The sequence below is a fragment of the Pogona vitticeps genome, chromosome 6, assembly GCF_051106095.1.
Source record: "Pogona vitticeps strain Pit_001003342236 chromosome 6, PviZW2.1, whole genome shotgun sequence".
Taxonomy (NCBI): Eukaryota; Metazoa; Chordata; class Lepidosauria; order Squamata; family Agamidae; genus Pogona; species Pogona vitticeps.
The window spans coordinates 62,100,701-62,127,645 of NC_135788.1; the positions used below are offsets into that span (position 1 = coordinate 62,100,701).

The window sequence follows — 26,945 nt, forward strand, 5'->3', positions numbered from 1 at the left end:
GAAATAATGGGGAAAACTGAGAACAATTTTAGCTCTCCCCAGGTTGAAACATACTATATGTGCGTAAATAATCATGGGAGTAATTTATTTTAAAATGTTTGTGTTTTCCTTCAGGCTTTGGACAAGGGACAGTACAGCAGTGGAAAACTACATGGTGTACCCCACCAGGCTTCATATGGCTCTCTATATAAAATGTACTCCGCTATATAGTTACTAGAAGAACCTTGTTTTGATGGAAAGTGGTTTTGTACTCAGATGTATTATCTCAGAATGTATGCTTACTAAATCTAACACTTCATTCTCAGGTAGTATAATTTGTAAATATATGAATATTTCAATTTAACACACATACAAAATGAGGGCAGCTTTATTAATTAGTGTGTATTCATCACATTTCAGAATCAATATACATGGATTTCTTTTATCTCAACTACACATCTTATGATATTTTTAGCCTAATATTTCCATGGTAACAAGACAGGGAATGGTCTATTTGAGAAGACGGATGTGTCAGAGCTGTGTAGCGGGGGAATACAAAGGAGTGATCTAAGCTCTTTTCCAGCACTTACTGCATCTTCTAATCTTTTGTCAGAGAGTAATTTGTTGGCTCTTATTCCTTCTGAATAAAAATGAATGAATCTGTGGAATGAAGAAAGGGCACTTTTTTCACACAGAAATATAGTCGTGGCAAAAATGCAACAAATGAAGGTATGATATGACTTTCTCCTTTAAGCAGGCACAGTGAGATCATGTGGTCTATGAATCCTTTAACTTATCTGCATCTGATTTGTGGAAAGGCATCACTTCAACATTATCTTGATCATTAAAAATGTATAATACCTCAGTTTTGTCAGCAATTTGTTTGTCTTGGATAATCTGCACCAAGATACAAAATCACGCTTTTCACAAAATATATTATGCCAGGATTCCTGAAGTGTTCAAAACTGAAAATTAAACATTTTTGTCAGATCCCAAGTTTTGGAAGCAATATTATAACTATTCTGGAATTTGTGGTCAAAAGTGTTTTATTTGTCCTTTTGAACACTTCAGGAATTCTGACATGAGATGGCTTGTGATAAGCCTGATTTTTGCACCTTGATGCAGAAGAGATATCTAACTATTGCTGGCTAGATAGCTCAATGGTTTATGTATCCAGCTGTGGAGCCACAGTTTGGCAGTTTGATACCTATCTATCTATCTGCCTATCTATCGATCAAATAACTATTAGGATGTTAAGAGCTGTAGTTGAAAAAGTAACTTTTCCAAGCTATGCTGCATGCTAATTGCACCTTTACAAAAACAGTACATCATTTCACTTCCACACATCTTCAAAAGATTAAGAAATATCCAGTAGCTTAAGAAAGCAGATGCCACATTCAGAATGAGTTGGGAGAACCCACAGAGCAGAAAATATAGCATCCACAATAACTCCCAGAAAGTAACTGTTCCATATCAGGACACACTCCCCACTAACCACTATCCTCTGAGACTTTGTGTTCACACACAGCTACTTTACTTTTGAGAAAAATATCGATCTTCAGATTAATAAAACTGCGATGAGTACTTGTATGGTACCACCATATGTAAATATTATATACAGTACTTGAAACAGTGTTTTTTTAGCTGTTGTGCTCCAGACCCACTCATCTAGTTGAGATATATCAATGACATTTTTATTATTTGGAACCATGGTAAAGAAGCACTGGAGAAATTCTATCAGGCTTCAATAACTTTCATCCTAAAGACAGATCCAGAAAATAAAACGACGAAACATTATTAGTTGTCACATTCAGCCCAGAAATGAGACCACTCAAAGACACCATAAATATAATCTAAAACCTATTCTTGACAAGAATACTTCACTCTTCCAAGGTCTTGGTGGCAGGCCTCTTCTTGTTTACACACATTCACACTCCAGTCTCAATCAACTATTAACACAAAACAGATTACACAACACTCATACAGATGAGAACTAAACCCAGATCCCAGCTCAGTCCCCACATCTACTCTGGCAACACAATTACAGTGTCACACACAATATCTTCTTAGTTAGTTAGTTAGTTAGTTAGTACAGGAGTGTGCTCAGGACACAGGCTCTATAGACCTGGAACTTGGTATGTGCCGTCAGCTTCTTATTGAGCCATACTCTCTTTGTGACTCTAGAGAACATAGTAGCTGCTTTGCTAATGTGTTTCTCCAGCTCGACATCTAGAGAGAGTGTGTCAGAGATTGTTGAGCCAAGGTACACAAAGTCTCTAGATTGAGAGCAAGGACCAAAGTCCAACTTCCAATTCTTGTGTGGAGATGGTAATAGAGGGAGGTGAGTCCACGCCCTGGCCCATGACTTGTGTTTTATTCACGCTGATTGTTAGTCCAAAGTCTTGGCAGGCCTTGCTGAAACGATTCATGAGTTGTTGGAGGTCTTCAGCAGAGTGGGCAACAATGGCTGCATCATCTGCGAAGAGGAAGTCCCGCATGCATTTCAGTTGGACTTTGGTCTTTGCTCTCAATCTAGAGAGATTAAAGAGCTTTCCGTCTGATCTAGTCCAGAGATAGACACCTTCCGTTGCAGTTCCAAAGGCGTGCTTCAGCATGACAGCAAAAAAGATCCCAAAAAGGGTTGGTGCGAGGACACAGCCCTTCACTCCGCTTCGGATGTCAAAGGGATCTAATGTTCAGCTATCAAAACTACAGTGCTTTTCATTCCCTCATGGAAGGATCTAATGATGTTAAGGAGACAAGGTGGACATCCAATCTTGGGAAGTATCTTAGTTGTCCCCTTCAGCCCATAAGTGAGACCACTCACAGACACCATAAATATAATCTAAAACCCATTCGTGACCCATTGGTGGCAGGCCTCTTGTTCCTGTTTTGTCATCTATGCCATCCTTTGCCAACAATGCAGTTTCCCATTCATTACAGGAGAAGCAATACATTCTCTGCAGAAAAGAATCAATGAATATAAACCTGACATCAGGAATTGTAACACACAAAAACCTGTTTCAGAACATTTCAATACACCTGGACATTCTTTGAATGGCATGCAAGTGATAATTTTGGAAGAAAAGCACTATAAAATGAAACTTGAAAGAGGAACAGCAAAGATATATATGGAGGCTGGAGACCCATTTAAAAGAAATGAATATCAATTGCAGGTTCCTAAATCACTACTAAGTGTGAAATCCTACATTGATTCCCACAGAATGCCACATGTGTGAACAATGCTATTGCTACCTTGTAGTCTTATAATTATCATTCACACTTCTTGAAAAACAGCCCTGACAATTGATTCATGTTTGGGTGAGAAGTGATTAACTGATTAAAAACAGGAGTCAGCTTCTGTGATTTTCCCTTGCATAGTGTCACTTTGTGAACTGTAGCAAGCATAAGAGGGTTATCCTGCAGACCATATTGACTTACTGCCACTGGGTTATCTTGAGACTCCTTGGTTTCTTGACACCACTGAAATTCTGCAGCACTACCCTACAAAGTTACTGGCATTCAATATAAATATGGTCTGATTAAAGTGGATGGACCAATGGTCTGACTCAATAGGACAGTTTCCTATGTTCCTATATCATCTGGCAACTTAAAACATGATGGATGACAGCTGAAAAAAGAGATTAAATCAGATGCATTTATTGATTGATTGATTGATTGATTGTATTTATATCTCACCCATCTGGTCAATTGACCACTCTGAGGTTGTATTACAGAATACAGAATCTATCTATAGCTCGCTGGACGATTTGGGAGCTGGACTTTTTAAAAGAATATCCTTCAAGATCTTATTTCAACTTGATAAACTGATTTTACTGAAAAGAACCATGCTTAGCTATACAAAATGAAAATTCTTTAAGCAGTAATCACCTTGGTGATTTATAATTCAAACCAACACTTAAAACTCTTTGTATAGCATTGGTCCTGATTGTCCTTTGAAACACAGTAGCTCTCATTAATAGATACTTACAGTTTATTTCTTTTATCAAATACTTTCAACTGCTGTTCATTTATTTAATATTTGCCAATTCAGTACGTACTTTAAGCCTCTCTCTGAACCCCACTCTTAGTTTTGGAGGTCATTTTTTGCATTCTGGCTCAATTGGAAACAATCAATAAACCACAATTATAGGTTAGACACAAATCACATTATTCAACACAGGAACCAATTAACACAAACATACAAAAAACTCTACTGCACACTCTTTGAAATTTGGTGTTTTGTTTGTTCCTAAAACATTGCCTTCTAAGAGTGCTAGAATAGCACAATGATGTTTTACAGCTGTAAATCCTAGTAGCATTAATTAGCTTGCAGAAAATAGAATTCTTTCTCAGTATATATTATCTCCCACACGGAAATTGCCAGCTGGTGGGAAGCTCCTTTATCAACGGAATGAATCAAATAACATCTTGGCATAAGTGTTATGAGAGTTCACTTGTAACCATGGAAGCTGCATGTATTCATTTGTCAGTCAGTTAACAATCTCTGATCTGGAGATTGTTGACTACACCCTCAACACATATTTGACTTCCAGTTAGGTCTATTCCATTATCAATAGCAAAAGAGGTTAATTCAAAATCCACTTGCACTCATTGCATGCAGTTTGAAATTGGTTTGTTCAAATGAGCTTTCAAAAATGTAATTCCCAAAGTTTCCTAGTTCTGAACAACTCTGTAAAGTTTCACAGAATTTTGACTGCTACTAAACAGCTTTATAGCCTCAGAGTGAAGGCATAATTAGGGATGAGTTTGCAGCTGTCAAGGATTCCTTTATTAACTCAGTTTTCATGACCTTAACTCTGCCACAAAGTATGTATGAACTTGCATTCCAGTCTTTGATAAAAATCACACTGAAAGCATATTCTTAGATGTTCTGAATCTTTACCCAACTTCACCTGAGATCCAAAAGATCCTATCATTAACAGCCCTGCTCAGATCTTGCAAACTCAAGGCTGCAGCTTCCTTTACTGAGTCAACCCATCTCTTTTTTGGTCTTTCTCTTTTCATATTGCCTTCATTTTTCTCCAGCATTATTGTCTTTTCAGTGAGTCTTGTCTCATGATGTGCCTAAAGTATGATAGTCTCAATTAATCATTTTTGCTTCTAGGGAGAGTTAAACTTGATTTTATCTCAAACCCATATATTTTACTTTCTGGTGGTCCATGTAAAACTCCACATTTTAAGTAGGTTTATCTGGTTTCTGTTGCCTTTCTTCACAAATAAGTAAACAAACAAATACAATTGTACAGATGACTTTACCCTTAGTCTCAACTGACAAATCCCTACATTTAAGGATCCTCTCTAATTCCTTCATTGATGCCTTTTAAGTCTTAGTCTTCTTCTGATTTTTTGGCTGCTTTTGGATTAATTATGAATCAAAGTCTAGGAAATTTTTAACAATTTTAATTACAGTGGTGCCCCACATAGCGACGATAACCCGTTCTGAAAAAATCATCACTATGTGGATTCGTCGCTATGCGGGGCAAAAAAAGCCCATAGGAATGCATTAAAACACGTTTAATGCGTTCCTATGGGCAAAAAACTCACCGTTATGTGGAAATCCTCCATGCGGCCGCCATTTTCGCTGCCCGGTAAGCGAGGAAAGGGAGCAAAAACACAGCGGGCGGCCATTTTCTTTACCTGGCAGCCATTTTGGAACCGCCGATCAGCTGTTGGAAAAACATTGTTATGCGACAATCGGTAAGCGAAACAGCTTACCGATCAAAGCAAAGCAATGTTTTCCCATTTAAAACATTGTTATGCGATCGCTTTTGCGATCGCAAAGACTCAATTGCTATGCAGATTCGTCATTAAACAAATCGCTCGTTAAGCGAGACACCACTGTATTTCATTTTCAACTTTACATTTTTATAATTCTCTTATAATTGTAATTTTTGTCTTACTGTTCAACAGCAATCCTAACATTGCCTTCTTCTTTCACTTTTATCAGGAATAGTTTCAAGTTCTTGTTGCTTCCTGGCAGTAATATGGTGTCATCTACATATCCTAAATTGCTGATGTTTCTTCTGCCAAATGTTACTCTTCCATTTGCATATAATCCAGGTTTTTTCGTGATATATTCTGCATACAGTTGAATGACACGGAGATAAAGTACACCCTTTCTGAAACCTTTGTTAGTAGAAAACCATTCTACTTCTCTATATTCTATATTGTAACAAATAGCTTCTTATGCAGAGCCTGGATTATACATTAAGACAATTAAATGTTGAGATACATCCATTTCCTTAAGAAGTATCCATAGCCTTTCATGATCCCACACACCCAAAACCTTGGCTACAAAACCTTGGCTAGGAGTGTTTTTCTTCTAAAATTCCTTGGTATATTTCCGTATGTCAAGGAAAAATTTACAGGCCTGAGCAGTACAACGTGCCTTAATGAGCAACCATATTGAACAGGTGTGCTGTAATGCTGAGTCATGATGACTTATAAAGTGCTGACTCATGTATGATGCAATATCTAATATGACTGAACACCGATAGTTATGAAAAAGTATATATGTGGACTCTGTACAGCATATGTATTATTCTTCTTCCTGATGAGTGTCAGGATGTTATGCTGCTGGTCTGCACTTCTGTATATAGCCTGTAAATAAACGTCTGGTGCTGGAGAAGCTGCTTGTGTGTGCATGATTCATTTAACCATCTGGATCAGAAGTTATTTTGCTGAATTTCTGTGTACTTGCGCTAACACAGTAGCCAAAGTATATTTGCAGTCTGACATCTAGTGTATCTTCCTTTTCTGAATCCAGCTTGAACATCAGGCATTTCTTTATACAGTATATGCTAAAAGTCTTTGTTGAAAAATCTTGAAACAGAGGTCTGCTTGCACAGAAAATGAATGCACTATTGAGTGTCACTACTGAGTATCTCCTTTGAGTTCTTGTTTCCAGTCTATGAGCTAATTTTGTTTCCCATATTGGTAGCATGTTCTTCTTAGGATTTTGATAGATTTGATCTTTTGGAATAGTTCTATTAATATCCCACTTACGTTTACCTGTTTATTTATTCCAAATGCTCAGAGCGCAGCTTTCATTTCATTTTCTAAAACTACAGGTTCTTCATTACAGGATTCTTTTACAAAACGATCTATCATCCTTCCATCTTTTCTGTACAGTTCTTCAGTACATTGTCTCTTCATTTTATCATGGGCAGGCATATTCCCCTGTTGATTCAGAATGCCTAATCTACATTAATATTTCTCTTTCATATCTCAGATCTCTTGGAAGAAATTTCATGTTTTTCCTCTCTTCCATTTCTCTGCACTGGTTTTTGTAACAATTCTATTTGTCTTGACATTGTCACTGTAAAGTTAAATTTAGAATTCTGATCCTATTTCAATCACCTTTTAATTTTGCATCTGGTCTATTGTTAGTCTTTTAAACAGTTTAATCAGTCATCTACTTAGGCTTTTCTTTTCGTTTGACTATAGCAATTATCTTTTTGCATTTTTTTCCTCATAACATCTCTGGTTTCAATCCACAATTCTTCTGGTTCGTGGTCAATTGAGTTTAGTAATGCAAAATTGTTCTTTATATGAATGTCAAATTCACCAGAATTATATATATAAATCCTTCATGGTCAGTACTACAATCTGCTTGAGGTCATGTTCTGACAGAGAGGATAGATAGATAGATAAAACTTTATTACAGTCAAAGACCAGCCACAAATAAAATATCAAAATATATAAATATACAGAGGTATACAAATATATTGGGGTCAAATGCAAATACTTGGTTCTGAGGTGATCAACAACAGCATCAAAGCATCTCCCCTAAAGCAACTCCAGAATTTCTAGCAAACCATGCTCTAACTACAGAGGCTCATCAGCTTTTAGGGTCTTTTCTCTAATGCCCATTGCAGCAGTAAGAAATCTGGCAACCCTATGTGTAAGAATGGGATTGAAGTCAGACAGCAGCACATGCATACATTGTTGCTCTGTACAACAGGGAAATCGGCCAGTCAGAAGGGAAACAAGTTCTTCACATACATCCTTATAAAATGTGCACCGCAACAGGATGTGCTCAATTGTTTCTATCTGCTCCATTCCACATGGGCAAAGGTGCTCTGCCCAGGGGATCTTTTTATACCGTCCCTCCTGCACTGCTGAAGGTAGTGTGTTAAGCCGGGCCAGAGTAAATGCCCTTCTATGCTCCTTCTGGGCAAAATAAGGTGCTACTGTAACCTTGTATAAATTGTCCTCCCTAAGGTAGCATTCTGGGGCACTGCTTAAATCAGTGATGGCGAACCTATGGCACGCGTACTGCCTGTGGCATGTGGAGATGTCTCCCTTGGTACACAAGCAGAGCACTTCCCCCCCGCTACCCACCCCACCCCACAGGCAAACCTCAAACTATTGTCAGCCACCCCTTCTTGATAATTTCCAGGGTTCCAGCACTCCTTCTTTAAGAGATCTCTTTAAGAGATCGGAGATAAGCCTGCTTGATTGGTTACAGCTAGCCCCGGGGAGTCAAATGACTGCTTCCATTCCCGCCCAAGGTGACTTTGCAAGCAGGAGGGAAAGGCTGCAGGTTAAGCAGGGAAGGAACGTGCAACTTCAAATGTATGTACAAAATAGAAGGAACGAGATAGGGCTGTGTGTGTTGTGTGTACTTTTATCTGGTATAAATGTTACCCTGAATTTGTTTCATCAAAGCAGAGTGTCTCTTTGGGAACTTGTTTTTTTTTTTTTCTTGTCAAAGGGTTCTGTGTTAATGCTGTAGAATTAAAAGTTTAGGGGAAAAAAGCTCCTTAACAGTGTCATCTTTTAAGATTTTAAATAGTTCAACTAGAATGCCATCACCTCCACTGGCCTTGTTGTTAGCCATGCTTTCTAAGGCCCACTTGACTTCACTCTCCAGGATGTCTGGCTCAAGGTCAGTAGCCACATTATCTGGGTTGTCTGGGTGCTGCATGTGTTGCTCTCAAACTAACAGCAAATGGGCCAAGGTTTGACAAATTATCAGCAGGCATTCAACATCAAAAAATCACACTGTGCAAAAGCATGCCAAGTCGAATATCCCTGATCAAAAATACATGCATATAATTATTTTAAACGTTTGTATAAATTACCTGGCTTGTATTACTTTAATATTTGTTTCCATTTACTAGAGTTAATGGTTATTTTTCAATAAAAAGTGTTTGTATCATTGAAAGTTCTGTTATGTTTTGAAGACAAAAGGTGATGATTAATTCAGACAACTGTATGAGTTGTTTTTTCTAAACTAAAACATCAGTATTCAGATTTCATTGCAGTGTTGGCACTTTGAAAGAAATAACTTGGTTTTGTGTCACCGTTTGGCACTCGGGCTCAAAAAGGTTAGCCATCACTGGGTTAAATCATTTTGTCTCTCAGTCCTCAATGCGCTGCTTGATTATTTTCTTTGCCTGTTCCATTCCCATGGTTAACAGAGTCAACCTAGAGAGACCCAAAGAGGCTATTTTTTGCTCAATTAACTGAACCCATTTTGACTTTAAGGTGTCTTGCAGGATCAATGGTGCAAGACGAATAGGGAGATAAGACAGTCTGAGCCAGTACATGAGAATTGTAATCCATATTCTGGCTTCGATTTTAATTTGACCAGTTTCCAATCTTAGTTCTACATTGGAGACATCTCTGGGTACTCTTTTTTAATTAATTAATTTTATTTATAAAGAATGAAAAGACAATCGACCATATTACAAATAATAAATACAAAGCTATTCCCCACAATTCTCCAAATCACATATATACCATTCCCCGTCACCTTTTAAAGAAATATTGACCAACAATCTAAATTTCTTTTCAATCCACGTGTCTCAAAGTCTATTTTGTCAGCATATTTTAATAATGGCTTCCAATTTTCAGTGAATTGACTGTGGCTTATTTCTCCTCTATGTAATCTAACTTTATTAGTCATTTTTTCCATCAGCATTGTATGCCATATTTTACTTGTAAATGCTTGCAATGAGAGATCTTGGGCTTTTTTCCAATTTTTAGCGATTTCAAATCTTGCGGTGCCTATAAGATTTGCAATTAATTCTTTATAGTTTAGTTTCTCATTTCCCCCTGTGAATAATGAAAATAACAATAATGTTTCATTAATATTTATTTTTTGATTAGTCAGTGTCTCTATCCATCTAATTACCTCCTGCCAAAAAGCTTCTATTTGGGGGCAAGAGATCCACATATGTTCCAGAGTTCCTTTTTGTCCACAGTTCCTCTAACATTTATCAGATATATCTTTATTAATTCTATGTAGCTTTGTAACGTATAGATGCCACCGATGCACTACCTTTAGAACCATTTCTTTTGCACTTGCTGATATAGATTTATATGGGTATTTTTTCCAAATTCCTGTCCAAATTTCCTCAGATATATTAATATTTAAATTTGTTTCCCACACTGTTTTAGATCCTCCACCTTTTCCATATTCTTTCTCAATAATGCTTTCATATATTAGTGAGGTTAGTCCTCTCTTTTATTTTTATCTTTTTGAATACAATATTGTTCAAATTCAGTTAATGTTCTTAGAAAGCCAGTTTTTTGTTGTGAGTAGCGAAACTTCTTATTTGTTTTATTTGTAGCCAATTGCTTTTTATTTGCTTTGTTTTCTCTTCTATTTGCCTAATAGTAATTGGTTCCCCTGAATCGAATAAGTCATTAACTCTATATATTCCAATTTGCTTCCACTCCTTAAATTGTGCATATTTCTCTTTAGATTTAAAATTTGGGTGATCCATGAGGGGACATAAAGGGGATACTGGGGGGGGAGCAATGTTTTACTATGTTTTCTCCATATCCGTAATGTTTCAGAAATGAATGGGTTCTGTATTTGTTCTCCTTTTCCAATTTTTTTAGTAGTATAAATATACTTATTTACTATGTCCATTTTCATTTCACTTTCCATTTTGACCCAATCAGAATTTTTACAAGTCTCGTCAATTTGTATAAGTTTAATAATTTGGTTTATTTGTAAAGCTTCATATATTTTTGAAGTTGTGGTATCCCTAATCCCCCCTTTTGACCCTGTCTATATTTGACACTATTTATGAATCTTATCTTCTTTCCCTTTCCTGCAATAAAATTTTCTAGCTTTCTTTGCCATAGTTTTACTTCGCAAAGAGAGGACTACTTCCAATCACATAGTCTGTTTGAGTTCTATATTGGCCATCTGATGACATCCATGTGTACAGCCATCTGCTTAGTTGTTGGTTTCACAAATTTCCGTGCATTGCTATGCGGCTTCATTCCTGACTCCTGGGCCAAATTCTCCAACATTATTTAGTTCTGCTTTATTTTCTGCTTTTGTATTTCAATCATCTATTATCTGTGCCTCCTATTTTGTCATGTGATCAATTCTCTCCTAGATACTTGCAGAAAAGCTTTTGATTTTTTTTCTTTCTTTCTCAGCATTTCTGGTTACAAAGATTGTTATGTGGATAGTTTTTCAAAGAATTCTGATATTATTCAGTCAGACTTTTCATTTTAGACCCTAACTGTTTGTGCTACATCTTGTCTAAGTAGTAGAGGCACATAATTATGATGATTTTATTATATCGAGAATAAAACACTTTATAATGGTCTGAAAATGTTCTATTCTGATCCACTTTAGTTTGTTCACACCAAGTACTACATTGTTCAACATACCATTTCTTGCTTTATGATTTCACCTTTATGTTGATTCATAGTTGTCACTTTCCATGTCCCAATTACATGTGTTGAAGCTCTTGAAATTCTGTTTCAAAATACTGAAGTACTGGACAACACCAGCAATCATTATATTAAGACTGCACAGAGAAGCCATTGAAATCCATAAACACCAGGAGAGCAACAAAAAAGAGGAAAGTCTAAAACTGAACAAGGCCTGGCTCCTAGCACTGAAAAATATGGCCTCCAAAAGGTCAACAAACTCTACCCAGCCACAAGGACGAGGGATCATGGCACATAAAAGACCAGCTAAAGACACCCATCAATCACAGTGACAGATAATCTCTCCCCTTTATCACAACAATACATCCACAACAAAAACACGCTGATCACCATCATCACCCTATCTCCCTAAACGGATAATAGCTGTTCCCACAGCTATAAATACTCAATTATCCAACAAACAGCAACAAAGCATGGACAGAGTTCCTACTCCAGTCCTCTGAAGAGGCCGGCCACAGAGACTGGCGAAACGTCAGGAAGAACAACCTTCAGAACATGGCCAAAGAGCCTGAAAAACCCACAACAACCATCAGCTCCCGGTCGTGAAAGCCTTTGAGAATACAACTGACTCTCTTTAACAGCAATGCTTAACATTGTGCATCCTGGGCCACTTCCATGAGTAGGAACATCTCATAGTCTCTATATGTATCTCAATGATAAACAGTTTGCATGAGATACTATGGCCTTTATTCAGGATCCTTGTTAGCACTACAGGATTAATCAAATAACTAGTTCTTTAAATCTCAGACTTCCTTTTCCCAGAAGATATGTGTTGGGAAAGGTGTCAGAGAAGAACAATCTCTCTTTGTTTTCCTGGGCTCTCTGGAAATGGGTAACTGCAGACACAGGCATCACAGGTACGTCATGATTTCCTGTCATGATGGATAGTAGTCAGGAAGTAATAAAGGCTTCCAAGGGCACTAATCAGCTGGGAAGCAAGGTAAAGAGTGCATCCACGCCTTATTATAAAGACCACCATATCACACCACATTTCCAGGCAGTAGGAGAGGATGGCCAGGGCAACAAAAATATTTGTGAGGTCTCCATGTGGCCTGCAGCCTCTGTATCAATGTGGTATGAATTGAAATTGCTAGGCTTTAGCATATATGTGCTTATGATGGATATCTCAAAAATGAGATAATGTTGAAAACATTTACATTCATTTGTTTCTTTGTTTTTTGCACTAAACTCATTTTAATGTAGGCATGCGGATGGCACTGCAGGTTAAACCACAGAGCCATCGGGCTACTGATAGAAAGGCTGGCAGTTCAAATCCGCACAACAGGATGAGCTCCCGTTTGCTTGTCCCAACTCCAACCTAGCAGTTTGAGAGCATGTAAATGTGAGTAAATGTATAGGTACCATCTCAGTGGGAAGGTAACTGCATTCCATGTATAGTTATGCCGGCCACATAACCACGGATAATGTCTATGGACAAACACTGGCTCTTCGGCTTACAAACAGGGATGAGCACTGGACCCTACAGTCAGACAGAACTGGACTTAATTGACAAGGAGAACCTTTACCTTTACCTTACATTTTAATGTAATTATTTATTTATGATCAAATTACATGACACTTTACAGAGTTACAAAAGGTAGGAAGAAAGATTCTTGCCCCAAAGATCTGCACTCTGAATTTTAGCAGAGTAAGAAACAACATTGAGATGTAGTGACTCTTCCATACATAAAAAATATGAAGTCCATTACACAATCATTGCCACATGAAGAACAGAAGCATCAGCAACTTTTGCAAAACCTTTTCTTTGTATGATGTAATGAGGAGTTCATGCTTAATTTCATCCTTATTAAAAGGATTTTGGATATATTTCATAGAATCACAGAATCATCATAGGGTTGGAAGGGACCTTGAAGGTCTTCTAGTTCAACCTCCTGCCCAAGGCAGGAGACCTCATACAGTGGTGCCTTGCTTGATGACGATAATCTGTTCCTTTAAAATCGCTGTTAAGCAATACCGTTGTCAAGCGAAAGAATAAAACCAATTGAAATGCATTGAAAACCAGTTCAATGCGTTCCAATGGGCGAAATACCTCATCGTCCAGCGAAGATCCTCCGTAGGGGAAGCCATTTTCAGTCGCTGTCTTTCGGAAATAGGTCTGGAAAACAGCGGGCGACCATTTTGAAAACCCAACAATCAGCTGTTTTTGATCATCGTAATGCAAAGAATCGGTTCACGAAGCAGGGAACTGATCATCATAAAACGGATTTTCCCGATTCAATCATCGTTTTGCGATCACAATAACGTCATCATGAAGTGATTTCGTCGTGGAGCAGGGTAATCGTCAAGCGGGGCACCACTGTACCATCCTGGACAGATGGCTGTCCCATCTCTTCTTGAAAACCTCCAGCGATGGGGCACCCACAACATTGGGAGGCAAGCTGTTCCACTGCTTAATGGTTCTCACCGTCAGAAAATTCCTCCTTCTTTCCAGGCTGAATCTCCCTCTGACGAGTTTCCACCTACTGGTTCTTGTCCTACCCTCAGGTGCAATGGAGAACAAATCAATGCCCTCTTCCCTGTGGCAACCCTTCAGATATTAGAAGACTGCTATCATGTCTCTCCTCAGTCTTCTCTTCGTTAAGCTAAACATACCTAGTTCTTTTAGTCGTTCTTCATAGGATTTAGCCTCCAGTCCCCTTATCATCTTTGTTACTCTTCTCTGCCCTTCCAGGGCCTCAGCATCTTTTTTTGTATTGTGAACTAGGCACAACACTCCAAGCGCGGCCTCACCAGCGCAGTACAGAGTTGTACTATCCCTTCCCGTGATCTTGATGCTATCCCCCTGTTGATGTAGCCTATGACTGTGTTGGCTTTCTTGGCAGCTGCAGCACACTGCTGACTCATCCTTAGGTGGTGGTCCACCAGGACACCTAAATCCCTTTCACAGGTACTAGTCGAGCCAGGTACCACCTATCCTGTACCTGTGCATCTGATTTCTCCTGCCTAAGTGCAGGACCTTACTTTTTCCACCACTGAACTGCATCTTATTGGATGGGGCCCAATGTTCAAGTCTGTCTAGACCCTTCTGAATGTTGAGTCTATCTTCTAAAGTATTTGTGATTCCCCCCCAGCTTTGTTTCATCAGCAAATTTGATGACTGCTCCTTCAATCCCCTCATCCAGTTCCACCTAATACATTCATACTTCAGTAGTTCATAAAGCACCGCTTCATCTCAAGTATACAGTCAAGGTCACCGTTGTTACTGCTGTACATAAAACATTTTCAAACAATGTTGGGAGGTCACTTTTTCCTGCTTTGTCAAAGCATAATTGACCACTGTAGAATACTTACCTTCTATGAAGTAAGAGCTGGCATCAATCTTCCAGACAATCTGACCTTTGTGAGAGCCATTCACACCACGATTTTTGTAGTCCAGGAAATTTTCAGACAAGACCTCATCTGCAAAGTTAACAACAGGGGTGGGGGTGGGGTGGAAGTAGGGAGAAAGTATAATTATTTGAGAGCAAAGGGAATAGCACAAGAGTATGGGGCACAATGATTTATATAATTTCTCTTTGGACGATAAAATGACATTAGCTTAGATCACCATCCTCTCATTGCCTACTTAGTATTCCTCCAGAAGGTGAAGGATCTCAGTCTATCCTTTTCTTTAGTCTGACACTGTAATTTTCTATATAGAAAACTCTTATTTCATGGAAGAGCACTATATCACATACTTATCTAAGATATCTTCACCTATTTAACTTTAGAACATTTCAATGAACAGGCATAGACTATTCATTTCATATCATCACACTTCCAGTCAACTGACCTAAAACAGTTAAACTCATGTTCTCTTCACATAAGCCACATTTTTCACCCTATCTCAGGCAAAACCAAAAGTTCTTTCAAGGGTAATTAAATATAGACTCTCCATAGGAAGGGGCAATTAAGTAAGTACTTTTTTATCCACCCTTCCTCCAAGTTGCTTAGATAGCATACATGGATCTTCTGTTTCCCAAGTTATCCTCAAAACAAGGCAGCCTTAGAGAGACTTTATATGAGTTTCATTGCCAAATGAGGATCTAAAGCTACATTTCCACAGCCCTTGACAAATTCTCTTAACTTGCACCATGGGTATAGCTGGTGAACAACAATTAATAGGAAGCTACTTCAGATAACCCAGAAAAGAAAGGTTACTTACCTGTAACTCTGGTTCTTCGAGTGGTCCTCTGTGAATTCACACTAATGGGTTAGATCTGCACTTGTGCAGAGGCCTCGGAATATTCTAGAGCTTAAAGTAACACTTTTGGCTCCGTCCCCCAGGACCTCATGGTCCGCCCGTCCTAACAGTTACCTCAGTTCCCCAAATTCCGCTGCTGCTCTAAGATGAGACAGCCGTGACGGAAAGAGGGGAGGATGGGCGGGCCATGTGAATTCACAGAGGACCACTCGAAGAACCAGAGTTACAGGTAAGTAACCTTTCTTTCTTCTTCGTGGCCTCTGTGAATGCACACTAATGGGTGATTAGCAAGCTTGCCTCTGATAGGAGGAGGGACGTCACGGCAAAACAGTAGATAGGACCGCGCGTCCAAAAATGACATCCTCCTTGGCCCGCAGATTCAGGCAATAGTGAAAGATGAAGGCTGACGGAGTGGGCCAAATGTCAGCTGTGCAGGTGTCTGACAGCGGGACACCCTTGAGGAAAAGCTGTAGAAGTAGCCAAAGTTCCGGTAAAGTGAGCGTTCACTGGGCGCAGGCGATTAGACTTGCGGGGGAAAAAACAGTCCTGCAAACATAGAACGATAATGCTCTGCGAACATCTAGCAGGTGAAGAGACCTCTCTACATCTGTAGGCAGTTAGGAAAGAAAGTGGGCAGACTGATATGAAAGTAGAAAGTTTAGGTATGAAGGAGACATCTGGGAACAGTACAACTTTGTCCAGGTGGCAAAGTAGGAAGGGAGGATCCACCTGAAGTGCTACTGGAAGTAACTGCAACTAAGAAATAACCTTGAAAGTCAACAAATGTCCAGCAATTGTGGTCAGTGGCTCAAACGATGAATGCGAGAGGCACTCAGGACAGTGTGAAGAGTCCACTGTGGTATAGACTGGCCCCATGGAGGGTAAAGGTTTGCCGTACCACGGGAAAACCTCTTCATTTAGGGTAGCGAGTAGTAATTTTGGTAAATGCCAGCCAATTGCAGAAATAGAACTGATTGGTAGAGGGCTTCCTGGAGTGTGATAATATGGAGTTTATTGAGGAGGAATTCTCCATGCCATGAGGTGAAGAGCTTGCAGACCTGGACTGTACGTTTTCCCTTGATTCTGGGTCAGAAGATGAGGAATAGACGGGGGTCTCAGGGAGCCTGACGACATTGTCAGCAGTGTTGTGAACCACAGTATGGAGCTATGAGGATCACGGTGGCATTGTCATGTTATATCTTCACTATTATGCACAGTAGGAGAGGTATTGGAGGGAACATGTACATGAAGCAGCCCTTCCAGGGCACCATGGGAGTTTACCCTAGTCCAGGCCGTGAAAGATAGATGGCACACTAGCTGTTCACCTCAACTGCAAGGGCATCTATGGCAGGGAGGAACAAAAAAAAATCTCTTGCAGATTCTGATGAATGTGCAATGGTCCAGAGATCACTCGTGTATTGGGTATGATCGCCTGCTCAGATGGTCTGCCCATGTGAAGTCCTGGGCGGAGATGTGCACAGCAGACAGAAAGATGTGGAATTCTAGACACTACTCCCAAAACTGAACAGTCAGGTACAGTAGAGGAAGAGAATGGGTGCCTCCCTGTTTGTTGATGTAGTACATTGCTGTCGCATTATCCGTAGTAACTTGGACAGCCATGCCTAGGTTGAGAGTTAGGAGCGCCTGAAATGCTTTGAAGATGGCCAGCAATTCCAGATTTTTTTAAAAAGAGAAAGTTTTACTTCACTGACCAGGTGTCGTAGATATGAAGACTGGTACAGTGGGGTCCCCATCCGACCAGACTGGAGTCTGTCGTGATTCTCGAGGTAGGTAGGAGTGGAGCAAACAGTCTTTCCAGGGCCAAGTCTTCTGGGTTGATTACCAGCAGGGTTGGTGTGCAAGCTCATGAGTAATCTGGAGGCATATGTAGGGCGTATTTTTCATGGGGTTAAATAGGGCAGATGCCAGGCCTGTAGGGACTGCCTCTTGAGCCTCGCGGGCTTTATGACAGATGTGGTGGAAATCATGAGTCCCCGAAGATTTTGGGCCTGATGGGCTGTGATCCAAGACAACGGAGGGGAGCGACATACCAGGGAACAAATTTAGACCATGCCATTCTGGGAAAGGAAAAGCTCTTGCCGGCCAAGATTCCAATACGGCCCCTATGTGAATACTCGAGGCGCCGTCGAGAGCTGAATGGCAAGGCGCTGAACTCTAAAATGGGCCTTCCTAGAGAGAATGGAGGTATTCGCAATGATCACTTCTGATGGAGATGTGGGAGCAGGCGTCACTCAAGTCTATCAAAGTAAACCAATCTCCTTGTCGAATTAGTGGAAGGATATGTTCCAAGGTCACCATGCAAAAACGGCGCTGGCCGATGAAGAAAAATCAGGTCCTTTAGGTCTAAAATGGGGCGTAGTGATCTGCCCCCACCTAAAGTGGCAGGAGATGTGTCTGATTTTCCAAAAAGGATCTTTACCTTGTCTCATAGAGTGGTAGAAGAGTGAGTGTAAATCACCCGCTTGGGTCCATGCAGAAAGAAGGGAGCAAGCATACTGAACATGTGACGCAGAATCGAGCGGTGGCAAGCGGGAGGGAGTCACAGTGTCTGTTGGATTTTTTTTGTCAACTTCCTATAGGAATGGTGGGGATGGTCGCGTTGATTGGATTGTGGTACTGAGCCAACTGTTGAGGGAGATATCTTCGTTGAGAAGTATAAGGTCTGTATACACTATAAGAGTACTGATGCATCAATGGGAATTTCTGAGATCTATAAGGCTGAACGTTGTACGACCCTGCTGTTTTCCTCATTCTTTGAAGGCCATCTAGGGATCGAATAACCTAGAGCCATCAAAGAGCAAGTCCCCTATTCCAAATCTGACATAATCAGAAATGTTGGCTGACCTAAGCCAATTGTGTCTTTGCAAGGTTACCCCGGTCATGAGTTGTTTGGAGGTGGCCTCGATAATGTGATGCGCTATCACACTCTCTTGCTGAGTGAGGGACATGGCGTCTTAATGGAGAGCAGGCCCTTTCAGATTAAATGCTGCTAGGGCTGCCTGAAGAGAGGGTAGTGCACAGTTAGAGAGGTTGATATGGTAGGCGCCCATAGCTGCCATGTAGATGAGCTTTCTAACCTCCTCGCTGCTCGGTGTGGTAGTAGATCTCGAGCGTGATCTGGCTTGTGTGGCGTCCACATCCACATAAGGAGGAGGATGCCTAGTTAAAAATCTGTATTGGTACCATAGGTCTTGTACAGATTTTCTACAAGCCTAGACATTTTAGGGACAGAGAAGGGCTTTTCCCAGGTCTACTGAAGCAAGCAGAATAAAGATGGGATAAGGGACAAGCACAGGGAAGGCACTGATTCCTCATCAATATCTGCATAAACCTTATCAGACTCTGTTTGAAGTTGATGTACTGTTAAATCAAGAGCCTTATCGATTCTCTGTATCATGTTAGAACATGAATGAAATTCGGAAATGAGGGACGGAGGAAAGCCATCACAAATATCAGAGTCTGGCAGGGTCAGGTTAGGAGTGGTCTGGTGCCATGGAGTAGGAAGATTCAGAGTCAGAGTCATGGGAAGTAGAAGAAAGTGGAGCATCAGAAGTGAAAAAGGACTTCTGGTTTCTTTTTCAGTATCCTTCCTCATATCATCAGTATTCAGTATCTTCCTTAAGAATACTTCCTCAGTACCAGGCGTTTCTTATGGGCATATATTGTTTTAGTCTTCCGCTTGGTACCGTGGCATGGTACCAGCATGTTTTAACCTCCTGGTACCAACAAGTTTTAGCCTTCTGCTTGGTACCAAGGCATGGTACCAGCATGTTTTAACCTCCTGGTACCAGCAAGTTTTAGCCTTCCGCTTGGTACCAAGGCATGGTACCAGCATGTTTTAATCCCCTGGTACCAGCAAGTTTTAGCCTTCCGCTTGGTACCAAGGCATGGTACCAGCATGTTTTGACCTCCTGGTACCAGCAAGTTTTAGCCTTCTGCTTGGTACCAAGGCATGGTACCAGCATGTTTTGACCTCCTGGTACCAGCATGTTTTAACCTTCCCCTTGGTACCAAGGCGTGGTACCAGCATGTTTTAATCCCCTGGTACCAGCATGTTTTAGCCTTTCGCTTGATACCAAGGCATGGTACCAGCATGTTTTAACTCCTGGTACCAGCCTGTTTTAACCTTCCGCTTGGTACCAAGGCATGGTACCAGCATGTTTTAATCCCCTGGTACCAGCATGTTTTAGCCTTCTGCTTGGTACCAAGGCATGGTACCAGCATGTTTTAACCTCCTGGTACCAGCCTGTTTTAACTTTACGCTTGGTACCAAGGCATGGTACCAGCATGTTTTAATCCCCTGGTACCAGCATGTTTTAGCCTTCCGCTTGGTACCAAGGCATGGTACCAGCATGTTTTGACCTCCTGGTACCAGCATGTTTTAGCCTTCTGCTTGGTACCAAGGCATGGTACCAGCATGTTTTAACCTCCTGTACCAGGGAGGCTTCATGGTACCATCTCTTCTTATGTCTTTTGGTATCCGGAGATGATCTCTTTCTTCGGTACCGGAGCCCGCGGGAGTATCAGGACCTGGGAGGTCCATCGATGTTCGGGCATCTCCAGTAACGGAGGTTCCCTCGGTACCGATCGGTGCCTCTTCCTCCTGATATCAGGGAAGGACGGTACCGATGATGTCGAACTCTCATTGGAGGATTCCGATGAGGACGAGGAGGACTCGGAGGATGAAGTTTCCGCAGCAAGGCTGTATAGCAGATGCGGATAATACAGCTTTTGCATTTGCTGCCTCCAACGTCTCAAATAGCTCTTAGAGAGCTTGAGCGGTTGCAAGTCCTCTTTAGGCGCATGCTCTTTAGCTTCATTGGGGAGAAGATGTCGAGCCCTGTGGGGTGAGACCTTCGGTCCCGAGTGGCTCGGAGACCGGAAATCTCTAAAAGATGGCGCGAAATGCTTCGTTTTCGCCTTCTTGTTTTTCGCAAGTCCTCTTTAGGCGCATGCATCTTCGCTTTATTGGGGCGAAGATGTCGAGCCCCGTGGGGTGAGACCTTCGGTCCCGAGTGGCTCGGAGACCGGGAATCTCTAAAGATGGCGCCAAATGCTTCGCTTTCACCTTCTTGTTTTTCGGAGAGGATGTTGCACGGATAATTCCGGAGTAGGAGGAAGCGGGACCGACGACGGCAGTGAAGATGGAGGCGAAGAGCCCTAGGAAAGAAACTCAACAGGAGACTGAGGAGTGAGGACAGGCAAGGACGGGGAAGCCTGTGGTGGCAGGCTAGGAATAGCCGAAGAATGAGGGGTTGGTGGTTATAAAACTAAGGGTTTGGCCTTAGTTTTAGAGGCTTTACTCTTTTCCCTAGGTTATATATGAGGTAAAGGGTCGGGTTCTGCGGACGCAGAGGCCGCTTCGATGCATACACAAAGATTTTTGTGCGACTCTCCAAGGCAATGCAGCTTTTAAAAGTAATCCTGGGAGATGAGGAAGCCTTGGAGGCCTGGGAACAGTCCAAGGAGGGGGAAGGGAGGGGGAAAGAGGGAAAACCCTCGCAAAGGGCCAAAACGCACACCTCCCCTCCTAAATAATAAAGTCTTCGTACTTTCCTTAATGAAGAATCGAACAGGAGCCAAATATTTTCCAAGAATTTCCAATAATTTCACGGAGCTCTAGCCAGGAGACCTAACTGCAGCAGCGGAAAAAATGGAACTGAGGTAACTGTTAGGACGGGCGGACAATGAGGTCCTGGGGGGCGGAGCCAAAAGTGTTACTTTAAGCTCTAGAATATTCCGAGGCCTCTGCACAAGTACAGATTTAACCCATTAGTGTGCATTCACAGAGGCCACGAAGAAGAACACTGATATATTTTGGATGCAAGGAAGTTTTAAGAGCCTCTTTTTCTCCAGTTGAAAGAGCAACAGAATCTTTGGAAGAACCTTCTGCATATCATGTGCTTCAACCAAACAGTGAGAAACTCTGATAAAGTGTTCTTATTTAGTTGTCAGACAGAGCCTTTATTGGCATACACAAAAATCACATACACATGATAACAAACTATAAATTAACTGGATCTATACATTCGTTATGTCTCAGTCTACAGCTCCTCACTATCGGGTTCAAAAATGTTCTTTACCATGTTCTTTACTATAAATGACTCTCCTATTGACAGAATACACCTCACCGTGTCACAATCTGAACAGTCAGTCTTCTTTACCAAAAAGAGGTGTAAATATTGTCTGCAATGATCGTATAGAATGGATAATACAAACTCATGTGAGAAAGTGACATCATTCCACCCAGCTCACAAGAGCAGCACTTCTTAGATGGAATTCCGCTGAATCTCCCATATACCACTGCCAATGGAATGGCATTGCATCTAGCAAGGGTAAAAGTATCTTTATCTGCTAAATGCTAAAACATTAGGCAGATAAAGATACTGTGCTGGTTGACCAAATTTGATGGGAATCTTCAGAATCATACGCAAACAAGTTTTATTCGCAGCATTCTGCCATTCCTCTGTATTTCCAATAGCCTACATTTTATCACTCAATATGCTTCCAAATGGGACATCAAGACCAAGGATTCTATCAACCTAATTTTCTTAACCAGATTTGATGACCCTATGGAGGCAATTGTGTTGTCTAGAAATTGATGAAGCAGACTGTCCTGGTCTGAAGTATAACAGACTCTTAGCAAAAATTTTATTCATCATCTCAACCACACCCTTGTCTCTATCAAGCGTTGACCCACTTCTAGACATAGAGAGTGGCATAAGAGACACATCTTGGCATTTCTACGATTTTCTGTAAGAATGAGACTTGGATCTATTCCACTCAGCAGTCCATAGCACTAATCCAAATGGGGATGCCATATAATACATGAGGTACAATTTTGGCGTTAAACACTTCAGGAGCTGCTGGCACATATGAATTGCCTCTGTTAAAATGAAAATGGGCAATACCATGCACCGTCACCCTAGCAAAATTCAATACCACTTTGTGATGCAGAAACCAGGTGTGTTTCTTTAACCAGTTGAATATTATTTTCCTTGAAGTTCCAAATGAATAATTTCCATGCATTGGCAAAAACCGTAAATTTAAATTTCCTATAATTCAGTTGGAGTTTATTATTTAATAAATACTCCACACATCTGTCGATTAATTGTTTAAGTCCTTGACACATCTGAGATAAGATTACAGCAGCATCAGTGTAAAGCAATATAGGTAACATGGCAAAGTCCGAGTTTAGGGTGGGTGACCCTGTATTCCATCTAGATAAAAAAGGTTGAATAATGTAGGGGCTAGCAAACAACCCTGTTTTACTCCCCTATTTGTTAAAATTTGCTTGAATATGTGCCTGACCAAAGAAAGTCTAATCTGACAAGCGGTATTAGAGTATAAATTTCCAATGAGATAAAGCAATCACCAGATGGGCAATACCGTAATCAGATTGATTATATTCTCTGCAGCCAAAGATGGAGAAGCTCTATACAGTCAGCAAAAACAAGACCTAGAACTGATTGTGGCTCTGATCATCAGCTTCTCATAGCAAAATTCAAGCTTAAACTGAAGTAGGAAAAACCACTGGGCTAGTAAGGTATAATCTAAACCAAACCCCTTTTGAATACACAGTGGAAGTGAAGAACAGATTTAAGGAACTAGATTTGGTGGACAGAGTGCCTGAAGAACTTTGGATAGAGGCTCATAACATTGTACAGGAGACAGCAACAAAAATCATCCCAAAGAAAGGGAAATGCAAGAAACCAAAGTGGCTGTCCAACGAGGCCTTACAAATAGCAGAGAAGAGAAACAAAATGCAAGGGAGATAGGGAAAGTTACAGAAAATTGAATGCAGACTTCCAAAGAATAGCAAGGAGAGACAAGAGGGCCTTCTTAAATGAACAATGCAAAGAAATACAGGAAAATAATAGAAAAGGAAAAACCAGAGATCTATTCAGGAAAACTGGACATATTAAAGGAACTTTTTGTGCAAAGATGGACATGATAAAGGACAAAAATGGGAGGGACCTAACAGAAGCAGAAGACATCAAGAAGAGGTGGCAAGAATACACAGAGGAATTATATCAGAAAGAGTTGGATATCCAGGACCACTCAGATAATGTGGCTACTGACCTTGAGCCAGACATCCTGGAGAGTGAAGTCAAGCGGGCCTTAGAAAGCCTGGCTAATAACAAGGCCACTGGAGCTGATGGTATTCCAGTTGAATTATTTAAAATCTTAAAAGTTGATGCTGTTAAGGTGCTACATTCAATATGCCAGCAAGTTTGGAAAACTCAACAGTGGCCAGAGGACTGGAAAAGATCAGTCTACATCCCAATCCCAAAGAAGGGCAGTGCCAAAGTGAACTCATTTCACACACTAGGAAGGTTATGCTCAAAATCCTCCAAGGCAGGCTTCAGCAGTATGTGGACTGAGAACTCCCAGAAGTACAAGCTGGATTCTGAAGGGCAGAGGAACTAGAGACCAAATTGCTAACATGCACTGGTTTATGGAGAAAGCCAGAGAGTTCCAGAAAAAACATCTACTTCTGATTCATTGACTATGCAAAAGCCTTTGACTGTGTGGACCACAGCAAACTATGGCAAGTCCTTAAAGAAATGGGAGTGTCTGACCACCTTATCTATCTCCTGAGAAACCTATACGTGGGACAGAAAGCAACAGTTAGAACTGGATATGGAACAACTGATTGGTTCAAAATTGGGAAAAGAGTACGACAAGGCTGTATATTGTCTCCATGCTTATTTAACTTATATGCAGAATACATCATGCGAAAGGCTGGACTGGAGAAATTCCAAACCAGAATTAAGATTGCCGGAAGAAATATCAACAACCTCCAATATGCAGATGATACCACTCTGATGGCAGAAAGTGAGGTGGAATAAAAGAACCTCTTAATGAGGGTGAAAGAGGAGAGTGCACAAAAGGGTCTGAAACTCAACATCACAAAAACTAAGATCATGGCCACTGATCCCATCATCTCCTGTGAAACAGAAGGGGAAGATATGGAGGCAGTGACAAATTTTACTTTCTTGGGCTCCATGATCACTGCAGATGAAGACAGCAGCCACGAAATTAAAAGACACCTGCTTCTTGTGACAAACCTTGACAGCATCTTAAAAAGCAGAGACATCATCTTGCCAACAAAAGTCCGAATAGTCAAAGCTATGGTTTTTCCTGCAGTGATTTATGGAAGTGAGAGCTGGATTGTAAAGTAAGCAGACCGCTGAAGAATTGATGCCTTTGAATTGTGGTGCTGGAGGAGGCTCTTGAGAGTCCCCTGGACTGCAAGGAGAACAAACCTATCAATTCTAAAGGAAATCAACCCTGAGTGCTCACTGGAAGGATAAGATCCTGAAGCTGAGGCTCCAATGCTTTGGCCATCTCATGAGAAGAGAAGACTCCTTGGAAAAGACCTTGATTTTGGGAAAGTGTGAAGGCAAGAGGAGAAGGGGACGACCGAGGATGAGATGGTTGGACAGTGTCATCGAAGCAATCAGTGTCATCGAAGCAATCAACATGAATTTGACACAACTCCGGGAGGCAGTGGAAGACAGGAGGGCCTGGCGTGCTCTGGTCCATGGGGTCACGAAGAGTCGGACACGACTAAACGACTAAACAACGAAGAAAGCAATCTTTTATCTATGCCTAAATTGTACAGTTTGTCTTATAACATTGCTCTGTCCACCAAATTGAACATACTCTTTAGGTCTGGAAGGGCTACATAAACTTAGCACTGGCTACCTTAATCTATTTATTAATAAAATGTGACAAAACATGGCCATGATCTCATGTCGAGCTGCCTGGTAATGTCTCCTAATCCAGTGGTTGAGTTTATTTAATAAATGTTTTGCATACAATTTGCCAATGATAGATATTAGTTATCTGGTGATCTATGGTCTCTCTTTTTATAAGTAAGGGCAACTATTGTCGTATTCCAGCTTTTGAATGTGATGCCTGTTTTGTCTATCATTGTAAAAAGAGGGGTCAGAAGTGAGGCCCACCAACCTGGATCAGATTTTAGTAAGCATGGTGGAACAGTGTCAGGTCCAGGAGCTTTTCCAGATTTTAAATGAACAATTAGTTCCCTTATCTCTTCACCTGGGGTCATTCCGGTAGGTCATGAATTAATAAATTAATATCAGGCATGTGGACAATGCTCCTCTCATTAAAAAGGGCTGAAAGTGTTAGATCCATAAGTAAGGGGAGACAGCAGAAGGATCCTGCCTTTCCAGCTGAAAGGAACCAGCCACAATGTCCTAAAATAGTCTAGATAATTTTTTGAAGCTACAGATTGAATTAGCCAGTGGCATTGGTCTTGAATATGGCATGTTCTTTTCTCCTTCATCAGTGTTTTCATTGGTTTTTGGATGCAAATAAATAAAACAGATGGGTGAATCTTTGACTTGGGAATATGCTTTGGGCTCAGTCTGGTCTAAAAAGCAAAACTGAGTCTCTCATTTGCAACCTATCCCACCTATACTGTTATGAAAAAATGATAGCAAGTTTCTACATATTCCTCAAAGATGAGTGTCTGAAATTAATAATGAAAAGGTTTCAACTTATTCCAGAATAGATGTTGCTATGCTTTTACATCTTTCAATAACCTTTCAAATTATCGACGAGATTTTGGTTTTCCTTCCCAGTGATTTCATTCTCTCCTTGATGTCCAGGCTTTAAAGCCACCTCATTCACAAAAATCAACTTCCTCCTCCTGCAGCATGACTTACTCTTGAGATTTGTTCTCTCCAGCTGGACACCAAGGAAGCACAACAGTTCCCTGAGACTTCAGCCAGGTCTCTGCTATCCTGAAATATGCAGTAGCTTCATGTCCAGCACACAAGTATATCATTGATACAATTAATTATGCACTGTGCCTTTCCCAATATTAGGCATACCAATATGTCTTGTTCCAAAGCTGAACTTTCATTACTTTGCTTTCACTATGAACTTCAGAGGATTTGGAATCAGAACTTCTATGCCCCCCCCCCCCCAAAATTAACACACATAGGTTTACTGAGAAAAACCTCACTAATTAAAACCT

The 26,945-nt window shown here is 40.7% G+C and overlaps 1 protein-coding gene and 1 long non-coding RNA gene across 16 annotated transcripts in view; one reads left to right on the top strand and one right to left on the bottom strand.

Annotated features, from left to right (window-relative positions):
• The window catches only part of HECW1 (HECT, C2 and WW domain containing E3 ubiquitin protein ligase 1), a 400,600-nt gene that overhangs the window by 224,825 nt on the left and 148,830 nt on the right, over window positions 1-26,945 (bottom strand). For all 15 annotated transcript variants that reach the window (XM_078377440.1, XM_073002583.2, XM_073002582.2 and 12 more), the window contains one exon: window positions 15,022-15,129. In XM_078377440.1, coding sequence (XP_078233566.1) covers window positions 15,022-15,129 — 108 coding nt within the window. The remainder of the gene's footprint in view (window positions 1-15,021; window positions 15,130-26,945) is intronic.
• LOC144583541 (uncharacterized) lies at window positions 15,156-24,502 on the top strand. The gene is made up of 2 exons (XR_013537364.1): window positions 15,156-18,118; window positions 18,643-24,502. It is a non-coding gene; the product is annotated as an uncharacterized LOC144583541 (long non-coding RNA).